The sequence below is a fragment of the Leptidea sinapis genome, chromosome 35 (genome assembly GCF_905404315.1).
Source record: "Leptidea sinapis chromosome 35, ilLepSina1.1, whole genome shotgun sequence".
Lineage (NCBI taxonomy): Eukaryota > Metazoa > Arthropoda > Insecta > Lepidoptera > Pieridae > Leptidea > Leptidea sinapis.
This window is the reverse complement of record NC_066299.1, coordinates 5855954-5868169: the sequence shown is the minus strand read 5'-3', so window position 1 is coordinate 5868169 and position 12216 is coordinate 5855954. Positions and strand designations below refer to the sequence as shown.

General features: G+C 31.6%; 1 protein-coding gene across 1 annotated transcript in view; it reads left to right on the top strand.

Moving 5' to 3' along the window:
- The window catches only part of LOC126975343 (alkaline phosphatase-like), a 124970-nt gene that overhangs the window by 67118 nt on the left and 45636 nt on the right, over positions 1 to 12216 (top strand). The window contains exon 2 of the mRNA XM_050823189.1: positions 5170 to 5345. Within this exon, the coding sequence (XP_050679146.1) occupies positions 5249 to 5345 (97 nt within the window). The 5' untranslated portion in view covers positions 5170 to 5248. The remainder of the gene's footprint in view (positions 1 to 5169; positions 5346 to 12216) is intronic.

The following is a 12216-nucleotide window of genomic DNA, read 5'->3' as shown; positions in this document are numbered from 1 at the left end:
ATGTTATACGTATGTGGTACTTTAAGGCTGCAAACTGCTTGTATATTTTTGCTGTTAATTCAATCGAAATATTTGATCATATTTTAATCAATGGTTTACCCATCCAGCAACCAACCCTACTTAGAAATTCTGAACTTTGGTGAGTAGCAAAAGTGCATATAAAGGTAAAATTGCAAAATACTTTTATTTGTTAAAGAATAGAATAGAATAGAATAGAAGCTTTATTTGCCAGTTCTGTATTAAATCGTCTTTGTTTTTACTAAACTACACGATCCTGAGGTATTTCTATGCGTAAGTTTTGACTTAAATGCATTGATTTTGACATAAAAATTATTTTATTTTATAGAGTACTTTCCTACCCATTCAATAGTCGAAAAAAAATATGAAAGAGAAGGGGCAGCTTTTTGCCTACCACGAATGAAAAAACACATAATCAAATATTAACTTAACTGTATTTAGTCTAAAATAAATAAATAAATTGTAACAAATTATATAGCATATTGAAATTCTTATGCCTATTATTAATGATTCTGAAAATATAAAGAACGCATTGAATAACGGAAATCAGATAATAAATATTATAAATAATTATCTGGTGGTTTGCGAATGCACAAAATTAACCAGCCTGTAAGTGTGTACACAAGTAGTGTTACACAATAAATCGTAGCACGATGCTACATCTACATCATCATATGTACGAGTACCTACGGGGCGCGGCGTAGCAATCTAAAATAACGATGATGCGTAGTACGAAATTGTAGTATATTACGTAGTCTCTCGTAGCCCTGCATTTGAAATAATAATATGCCTGTAAATATACTTGAATCGGCACCCAAACCCTTAAAGTGGAAAGCAACAGTACAAAAGCTGATCTGTAGCCAAATTTGCTGTTGTGGCGAATAAGGTAATATTGTCTTGCATGTAATTGTAATGTCACTTATAAACGTACTAACAAAATGTGATGTTTATTACTTCTTCATTTCTTGTTGTCAAATGAAAATATTATTGAAATATCAGTTTGTACAAAACTATTTAAAATATTACAAAAATACGATTAAACTTTGCTACAAAAATTGCTAAAAATTGTTATTTTTTAGATGCGTTTGTTCTGATGGAAATAACTTAATTTTACCTTCGCACTATCAAATCACACACTATCAAATAATATGAAATTATTTGTATTTTTACTGTTATTTGAGTCCTTAGAATAAAAATATTATTTATTCAATTTCTAAATTCGAACTGAGCCCATTAACATCTAGGATATTGGCCCATAAAACACGTCGAAAACACATTTTGTGTACAGATAAAGCAACAATTTCGTTATAAAATTCGGTTTTATACGAAAAGAATTATGTTACGAGGATATAAAATGATTTAACGGTGAATGAATCACGGGTAAAACCGACAGTGATAAATTAAGTGAAATTGATATTTTCGATTCGGTTTTCGACAATGCGTGTTGCCACAAATCGTAAATATTGATGAGTGTTTTGTTGGCTGTTGTGAAATGTTACAGTAAATTGATTGCTATTAGGGGCAGACAATTAAATCAAATAGGGTTGAAACTATTTCAACGATGTGAGATTAAATGTATCCTCCAAAGCGGAAATATTCTAGGAATTTTAATATAATTTTATTATTATTTTTATTACAACTGTAAGCGTTAAAGTTCTGTACCTATACTATTTTTAAAAAAAAATTGCGTGCATACATAGTACACATGTCAGAAGTGAAACCTGCATTGTGCATGAATCTCTAAACTGCATATGAAGTCCTGGTACATGTTGCTAGGATGACACATGATTTCAACCTATGAAAGACATTATTATCATCGCTACCATATTTATGTTCTCCTAGTGTTCTTGTAGTAATATGTCGTGCGAATGACGTCAGAATATATTAAGAATCTTATGAATTTATGTGTCTGTCTCTTTTTACTGATTCGCTTTTTCGTTTCATCGACTTTCAAGTCATTACGATGCTATATAAGTTATCATTTCAAAAATAATTTACACATTTATCTGATAAAGTTTTACAATAACATAAAAGATTTTCTTGTCTTGATTCACAGCTTGGGAAGGCCTTCCGGGTATCTAATTAATAAATTTATGGTAAAGAAATTTTATTTAAAAAAAAATTATTTAACCAGGAACCCGCTTATGTTTTTTGCTGCCCGTTCTTCTCAGGTCTTTCTAAAGCATGTATTATGGAATATGTGGTAGGTTTGACGTTAAATAAGTGATTTGAATAATCCTTTCTAGAATATAGATATTAATTGAATTTATACTTATGTAACCAAAGCCAATTTTTTTAATTTATCTGTATGTCAGTACATCTACAAAATCAGAAATGGCTTAATCAATTTGAATGGAGGACCTTGTACTAAGCTTGGGTTATTATTCCATTTAATTTACGAACAAAAAAGTTAAATTATTTGAAATTATGCTTCGTTTTTTATAAATAATAAGAAACTTACCTTTAATTTAAATTTATTTATCCTAATACACAAAACAGGTATTGAGATTGAGAAATAATTACCTTACGTCTAATTGTTTCGTCTCTTTGTTTTGTCTATCTGTCACATACTTATAATTATGTCTTCCTCTCGATTGATACCCTCAGAGCGGTCATGATTGTCGAAAAGTTTTAATTGGGCAGATGTAATATTGCGCCTTACAATTTTCGCCGTCTCTCTCTGTTACACTTCATACAAGTACACTTGTACACTTATGTACGGAACCACCCACAGCAGATTTAATATGGTCTGTCCATCTACTTTACCTTGGACAACAAGGCCTTCTATGTACTGGCACCTTAATTCGTGTCCAAAGAAGGCAAGGATGCAGAACTGAATGCAGTTCTAGTACTTGTTGCTGAATAGACATTGTTTTATTACTGGAGTATCTATAGAATCTTTTGTATTGAGGCAGTCTATTTTTAATGGGTGGTAGTTTTTGACGTTCAATCAAAGTGATTTTGAATCCTATTATAATAAAATCACTTTTACGAACCACTTGTATATCATATATTATATATTCAATTATTTCACTATAATCACAATTATATACAAGTAACATTAAATGATTTAAAATAATTGGGCAGTCGGGTGACCAGCAGCCGGCACGTCCGATACTTTCGGCTGCCCCAACAAGAAGTGCCCAATAGCCGAGAGCAATTCGTAACAGCTACTCTACTACCAACTTTAATAATACGAAACTACCAACATCATAATAAAGTGACATCACTAACATTTTGCATATGATTATATAATATTACAATTACTAAAAATATACTAAATATAATTACAAAAACATTATAATATTAACAGGTAGCAAATGATAATATTAATAGAATCATTTGTAACCTGTTAATATAACTGAATGTTGGTACTAATTGGAATGTCGAACAACCGTTACACTATATCTATATAAATAAAAATTAATTGCTGTTCGTTAGTCTCGCTAAAACTCGAGAACGGCTGGACCGATTTGGCTAATTTTGGTCTTGAATTATTTGTGGAAGTACAGGGAAGGTTTAAAAGATGAATAAATAGGAAAATGCTCGGATTTAAATAAAAACAACAAATTTGTTTTTCCTTTGATGCGTACCCCGTCGAATTTATTGACGCAACGGTTTGACAGTTATGCTGTGAAACAATTTTGTAACAACAACAGGGTGCATTTTTACGAAGCAATTCTTGATTTTATGATATATTATTGACAAATTCATAAACAAACATTATTTTATTTATTATATACATGTCAACGTCAACGTCAACGGGTCAGCTACTATTGAATAAAAATATTTGAATTTCAATATATATCGGCATCAACTTTAACTGAAATCTAAGTAATCCGAAATTTCTCGTTCCTTGGTCCAGCAGTATTTACTAGTTAATTTTTGCTAAAACTCTTAAAGCGATAGCTGATGTAAATAAAATGTACATCTTTTGGGATTGTAAAACCAACTCAAGCTAATACATTATTTATCACCAATTTATGTTTGATTCTCGTTTTTTTCATAATGTTCCATGTTATTGTTACTTCTCTTTCATTACATTACATACCTTGAGAGATCTCATTCAAATTTGATAGAGGATAATTGTTCTGACTATGTTCTTATATGTGTGCATATTGTGCTTTGTTTTATAAAACAATGTAATATTTTTTGTTTTTCAACTACTTACACCTAAGAAGTAAACATCCAAATGGCAGGTATCGCTCTTGTGATTCCTCTGGTGTTGCAAGAGAATGTGGGAAGCGGTGATCACTTAACATCAGGTGACTTCTAATCTAATTCAAAAAATTCTTATCTGCTTGTGGCGGCGACGTGGAACAGGTCGTTCCCTTCCCTTATATTTTTTTAAAATTATTACTAATAAAATGGTTTTAACTTTAAACGTAGTTTTTTTATTATTAGTTATTAAACTAATAATAAAAAAACTACGTTTAAAAAAAACCGACTTCAAAAACTGAAAAGTATCAAATAACTAAAAATTTAATTTAATACACCTTTACCTTTAATATTAATAAAATGCTATTACTTATATGTGCTATCTATTGATACGTTTTTAGTCGGTGTTTTTTTACTTTTTAGTGTCAGTTAATAATTGTTATAATATACAAACAACCTGAATGAAAACTCCTAAAAAAGCCGTACACAAAAAACAATTATATCATCGAGGTAAACAAAAATTTTCATTAAAATGTTATTAAAATGCAAACTACTGGGCCAAACTATTTAAATTTTTATGGGACTATCATATTCATCGAACTAAAGAAAAATTACGTAAATCAGATCATAAATCTCAGAGTAATCGGTGTACATACATAAAAAAAATACAGATCGAATTGATAACCTCCTCTTTTTTGAAGTCGGTTAAAAATACATTTTCTTTTGCTTATACGTGTAAGGCGTTGAGTACTTGACGAGTATTATATTGTAACTGAAATGATTTGTAAAGAGATGATATTGTAAATGTTGATTGAAAAGAGTGGCAATGAGTTTCCTGCCACTTCTTCTTATTATTAAAGCTCAACCCTCAATGGCAGTGGATATATAGAGAAAAGAAAACTTTTAACATTCATAAGTGTTATTGTCTTTGAGCTGCTTGAATAAAGTGAATTTTATTTGATTTAATAATTATTGTTTTTATTTATTTAACAGGTAACCGGTCCCAAAAGGATAGAGGCGTTATTCCGGTGAGCCGAGTCCAGAACTTCAGCCCTCATGAAGCTAGCCAACCATGAGTGCTTGGTGCTGTGTCGTGATCATAGTCACCTCGATAAGTACCGGATGCCTCTCCCCGGCCCCTATGAATGCTGAAATCAAGGAGACATATGGTAATATTTAAATTCATTTTAAAAGGTTATATACACATTGATCAATTGCCTTTTGAAGATTGAAAACGTGCACACTTGTAGCACAATTTGACGCACGCACACATACACATGATTTGCACGGCCGCTAAGCAGTCTTGGGGAGACAAGACTATTGAGTGCCACGCCGCACCGCCTAGATTGGTCGCTGTCCGAGTTAAATTAGCGAAGCAATCTTTTTGTATGCACCAACCGTAGTGCTCTGCGTAGACGTAGGTATAAATTTCAAGGCGACCTCCAATTCCAAGTTTAAAGTGGCGTGTCCTATACTCCGTATCCTTTTTTGATGATTCGTCTTGTCCCAGCATAGAAACGTTCACGCTAAAGAGTTCAATTATTGTTGATGCCGTAATTTTACTTTGTGACACCACCCATTAGTTAGCAAGTAAGAAACTAGACGGCGCCATGTGTCCGGTAGATCGCACTTTTGTTTAAAATCCTCAAATACTATTTATATCGGCCCGTGACCTATGTTATATGGTCTTCGCATACATTAGCTTCTGTGAGGTCGTGAAATCTACTGTTTCCAGAGGAAGTCCACCTAGTTGGAACAGTACCTACATATGAGTTGCACGAGCATTTCCCTCCACCCCTTGTGGGACAGAACGCTCTAGTTTAAGTTGCATGATTGTATCACTCGTTCAGCATATATAGGCCAGAAGCTCTGAATCCCAACCTTTCACTTCGACTCTCTGCGACATCATCATCACGACCCTATTATAACTTGTATTTAGCAAGTAATCGCGTCTGTCTATCGCCTCTGACGTTTGATCGTGTTTCGTCGCCGGAGCGCGTTCTACGCCTTAATGGCGAAGTATGTTTACGTCATTCCATATCGCTCTTTGAGCACGGGTAGACCTGAACCTATATAAATGAGTGTCAGGGATTTTACCTATTGAGCCACATTTACCTTTTGATTGTGTTGCATTAAGACAAACATAATCGAATCTTAGTTAGGTGATAGTATCTAAGTGTTAAAAAAAACTACGTTTATAAAAACCGACTTCAAAAACTGAAAAGTATCAAATAACTAAAAATTTTATATAATGAGGTGTATTAATTAAATTTTAAGCCAGTTAACACTGTGCCTGAACTGAGTAAACCTGTGTTTCAGCTTATATTAAAAAAAAATACGTTTAAAAGAACCGACAAAAACTGTAAAGTCAATCAATTAACTAAAAATGTAATTTAATACACCTCTTATGCAAATCTTTACCTTTAATATTAATATAACACTATTATTTATATGTGCTACCTATTGATAGGTTTTAAGTCAGTGCTAAGCCCAATATTATAAACAGCTTACATACTGTAATTATTTAGGTTGTCTGGCCACGCGAGTCTGTCCGCTTGGTTCTAGACGAAGCTATCCCGCTCAAAGTAACGCGTGGCGAGTGTAGGTTACCTTTATTGATTATATTGAACATAAGAAGAATTACGTAAATTGGATCATAAATCTCAGTCATCGGTGTACACATATAAAAAAAATACCGATCGAATTGATAACCTCCTCCTTTTTGAAGTCGGTTAAAAATGAGGTTAATCTTAATAACTCAACACAATGTGACTGCTTCCTTATCCTCCTATTATCAGTAAAATCCAATTAAATTTTAAAAAGCTCTGAATAAAATCTAATTGGATCTTCATCACACAGCAAATAATTTCATAGAGACGTCGCTTCATTGTGTTTTGTAACGCTTTATTCATAGAATAAATTCGGGGAGTTTTTCCTAACAATACGTCACAAACGTCGATTGCCTCGATATTCTCACCTTAATTAATGTATCAGCTCCTTTGAGACTCCCGAGAATCAGCAGACACGATATTTTTCTAACAAATATTGTAGTGTCTAACCTATGTCACTTTCGTACTTTAGTTATGAAAGATTTTCGTACCTTTACTAGAATTGTTGGTACATACAATAGCCTTCAAAAAGATGATTGAAGTATAATAGACGTTTTTAACGATAAGTTCTCTGTGCTTTGGAACAAACTTTGAAAACTGCTATGTTGCTAGATAGAAATATTCACTGTTCAATAAAAAATTATGCATGCTGTGTAATACTTTTTTCTGCCGTAGTTAAAATAAGTTTTGTTTGTTTTAATTAATTCACACTTTACTTTATATTAGTTACATTGTAGTTTTTCTATTATTTCTTATGTTCCACTATTAAAATATAATTTTTATCTTGTATACGGAATATTTGCGTGTTGTCGTTGCCTGTAAGTTCAATATCACTAAAACTTAGATTGATAAAGAATATTAATTTAATTAGTTGGTGATGATAATAAATAATATATTATTAAAATGAACAATAAACAATTAAAAAAAATAAAAATAAACATTATTAAATTAAATTAATTAATTTATAAACAAACTTAAATATTATCATTCATCATCACCATCTGATTGTTTGACGTTTCTCCGCATTTCGTTTTACAAGGAATTACAACTTACAACCGGTCTGTGGTGATGAAGTTTCTTTAGTTTTAGTTTGACACGGGTACCTACAAATGATGGTACTGATGGTAACTATAAAAATGGCGGTGATCATTTACAAAACCTATAGAATAACTATGAAGTCTTTTTAACTGTTTCATTGATATCTTTCTTTTCTTTTAACCCTTTAACCTTTGTACAATTCATTTTATTTCAATTATATAATCAAAGCTGTATAATTTAAGTGGGTAAATTTAAATAAATATATTTTGTTTTTCATTATCTTTTTTTAGATTAAGAATTCGAATTATACGATAAAATAATAATGTACAACTTTAGCTAGAAACGTTAACTACCAATGCATATCGTGCTTACTTATTATTATTTATACATTTAGTAAATGTCCTTACTTCTTTATAAGTTAGTTTGTACACAAATAAAATTTGAAAAACAAAATTTTATGAACGATGCGGGACTCGAACCCACGACCTCCGGCATTCCGTGTCGGTGCTCTAACCAACTGAGCCAACCGTTCGAGTAACGTGTCGTTATAAAATCTTGTTTGCTTTGTTCAAATCTCAGGTTTTGGCTTTCAAATTTTATTTGTGTATTTATACTAGAAGTGAGGGTTATCACTTTAAAAAAACATAACATATTGTTAAGTTAGTTTGTAATAACTATTGGTGGAACTTAAATCAAATAAATAAATCAACTGAGCTTTACGATTATTTATCGGCCTCTCTCATAAAATATTTGCGTAGTAATCCCTCTCTCTGATAACAAAGGCGCAAAAATAAACATAAGCAATAGCGAAGTGTTTTTAATTTTGACACATTATAAATATAAATCATTTAATTATTAAAGTGTTAATTTGTTAAAAAAAAGTCTAAGAAAATTGCAGAAAAAGTTTATTTAACTAAGGGAACTAATTGCTTAGGAGCAAAAAAGAAACATTAAAAAATATTCAGGTTTCTATGTTGTAACACAATTTTGAAAAATATATTAAAAAATGATGTCACAAAAACAGACTGGCAGCAGACCACAGACTGAATATTTTTTTTTAATTGTAGTCTAGTGGACTACTCCTAGATCGGTACCTCCTATGGTTGATCCTCAAAACATTGTAGTATTTAAATTGAAATAATTATAATTTTAATTCATTTAAATTAAAACTCTAATAAGCTTTATTAAAGCTAAAACAGAACCAAAAACGACATTGATTTATATATCCAACAAATTTTTCTTGATTAACTATTATTAAGTATTAAAACTATATGTATTATATCAGAAAGTCTTTGATCTTTTATTACGCTTAGATAGCCTATGACAGATGTGAAAATGTCGAAATTAATAGAATTTAGAACTAACCTTTTTTTAGCAATTCACGCACACTAAAAGAAAGTGTCACTCAAATCTCGAGTGTAAGACGTAGCTTGTCACGCACACTAAACTAATACTCCTGGCCTGTTTTTATCCGTTGTCTAGACTGTATCTAGACGTAATTTATATCTCTTGCTGTTATACAATAACTAAGTAAACGACAACAACGACAAGTAAGCAAAAAAATAAGAAAGACAAAAGTTGAGAAGACTGAGCCTATTCTTACTGTGTTATAAGAGAAACTCAAGTTAGATAAGTTGTTTGGCACTCACCAGGCCCCAAGTAGGTGTGATACGACGGTGAGAGGCCTTCAGAACATTTTTGTAGCTTGTTACTTATATCGATTATTTGTGAATAGGTGCTTGAATCACAAAGAGGAATCTAAAGATTACTTGACGTTTTTACTTCAAAATATTTTTAAAACTAGCTTTTTATTGCGTAAAATTACACATAAGTCACATTAATATTTAACTATAAAGAGTGGAAGAGTGCTCGCACGTAACGCGAGAGGTCGTGGGTTCGTATCCCGCGTTGTTCATAATTTTGTTTTCAAATATAATTTGTGTAATTGACCCCAGGTTATTACTTCAAAAAAAAATAACAAATTGTTTATATTTAAAAGAGCGACATCTCAAGTGAATTTCCTAAAATGCAAATATTGGGGTTGAGCAGCCTATCAACTATAAAGTAGAACCTGTAGATGAAGCAACAACCTGAGAGTTAGACAAAGACGTATCAAGATTTATGAACTTTACGTTACTCAAACAGTCGGCCCAGTGGAAGAGCAGTCGCATGGAATGCCAGAAGTCGCGGGTTTGAGTTCCGTTCGTTCATAAATTTTGTTTTCAAATTTAATTGATGTGATGATGAAGATTAATAATATCACTTAGATAAGAATAATACTTAGATTATAATATATATTGTACAAATCTTAACATTGTTTGTAATAAAGGCTTATTCATTCAATAATAATTAAAAACATTAATTCTTGATTCCTAATATCACTTGTACAATGCGTATCTTATAACTATAAGTTTAACAAAGAGGAACATTTAGTGTATTAATTTGTATGGATGGCTTACCGGGAAAGCCTGTGCAGAGTCAATTTTGTACATAAAAGTTTACAGAATATTTTTTTGATACTGCAAGGGATTTCATATCATTTTCTTTGTAATGAATATGCTACATTTTAATTAATACTATTATCTTACCATATAACATATGCATATATTAATAATGATTCAAGTGAAAGTATATTACTATAGACTGCATATTTCAAATAGCATATTAGAATAGGCTTTTAATTAGATCAAAGAGACTTCGATCGCAAATGTAGGAGATCTCAAGTTTTGCGCTCAAGTTGTGAAGCCATGGTCATCTTAATAGGTGACCCTGGCTTTATTCTAAGATCAAGTGACCTTCTGGATAATCCAAAGAAAGAAATATATGATAATGAGTCCATTGATTCTTTGTTCTATTCAATTTTCTTACTGTGGCTTTTGTGGAAGGTATAAAATAATTTTATATAAGAGCGGCTTCCGGCTCATTTCATTCAGTCTCGTGCCAGATTTTGGCGAGACAACACGTCCTGAAGATGCCTCGTGTAGAGGCGAAACACGTGTCGAATTGTTTAAAGACAAATATTGGCGGAATTAACACTAAAGAAAACTCAAATCATTTGTATAAAATAATTTTGCCAATGTTATTTTAAAATAGACCACCAAGCTTAGAGTATTTGCTTACTTAATTTAATGATATTAAGAATGAAACAAGTCTTATTAACCGATTCCGAAAAGGAGGAGGTTCTCAATTCGTTCAGTATTTTTTTATGTATGTACACCGATTACTTTGAGATTTATGATCCGATTTTCGTGATTATTCTTTAGTTTGGTGCGGAATGTCTGCCATTTGGTCGCATAAATATATACTTGACATAGTTTGGCCCAGTAGTTTTCATTTTATGAATATTTTTGTTTACGTGGATGATGTTGTTATAGTTTGTGAATTTTTTTTAGGAGTTTTTATTTAGTTTGTAAATATATTATCATCATTAACCCATTTACCGATAAGTGGGTCTTAGGCTACCTGTCATTCATAGCTAGCAAACGTTCTTCACGATATTTCAGTATCTCACAAGAACATGAATCGTGTGGGGATCTATATTAAATAATAATAATAATTCTAGTTTAGCTAAATGAGGTTGTCTATGTTGATATTATTGAGTGACAAGACGAGCATGTTGTTCAACTGTTGATAGGTGAGACGCCCTGCCCATTTCAATGCAGTGCTGCGAACATTTCTAAATTGGAACCAAAATTATGAGCGGCATCGCAGTTGCGTTGATCACACTGATACATAATGGTCCTTAGTCTCATTAGCCCAGTAATTTCACTAGCTATGGCATCCGTAACACAATAATGCTTGCACATACAGAACACAGAAATATATGTTCTGTGTATGTTTTTGTAATCGCGGAATTTTAACACAGTTATTATTATGACGGGCGCTCACGATGTATATTTTATTTTGGCAGCAGTCTTGTACAAAAAATGTCCTTATTCTAATACTTAATAGGTAAGGACCTTGAGTGCCCATAAATTATGATGAAGTTAACAATTTATGTATATATTCAGGAAACATTAGGAAACTAACAATAACACAACTCAAATACCAAAAGAAAACAATAATGAAAAAAAAGAAACATTAACGGCTTTTGTAAATAAACCGTTAATTAATGTTTTTTTAAAGGTTCTTATATAATTTGTAAAGGGATCCAAGTGCGACATTTGATTATTGTATAGTTTCAACAGCGGTGAAAGCAAGCATCGGAAGCATAATTAGATTTAATTCTTTTGACAGCGAATAAATTATTAGTTCTACGAACACATTTATTCGGGACTTTGAGTTTGATTTTTTCTACAGACTGATTACTGGAATCAATCACAAAGTTAATAATTTTACAAAACATCAAGTCGAACTGTTGTCGCCTGAGGTGAAGGGGTAACATTTTATATTT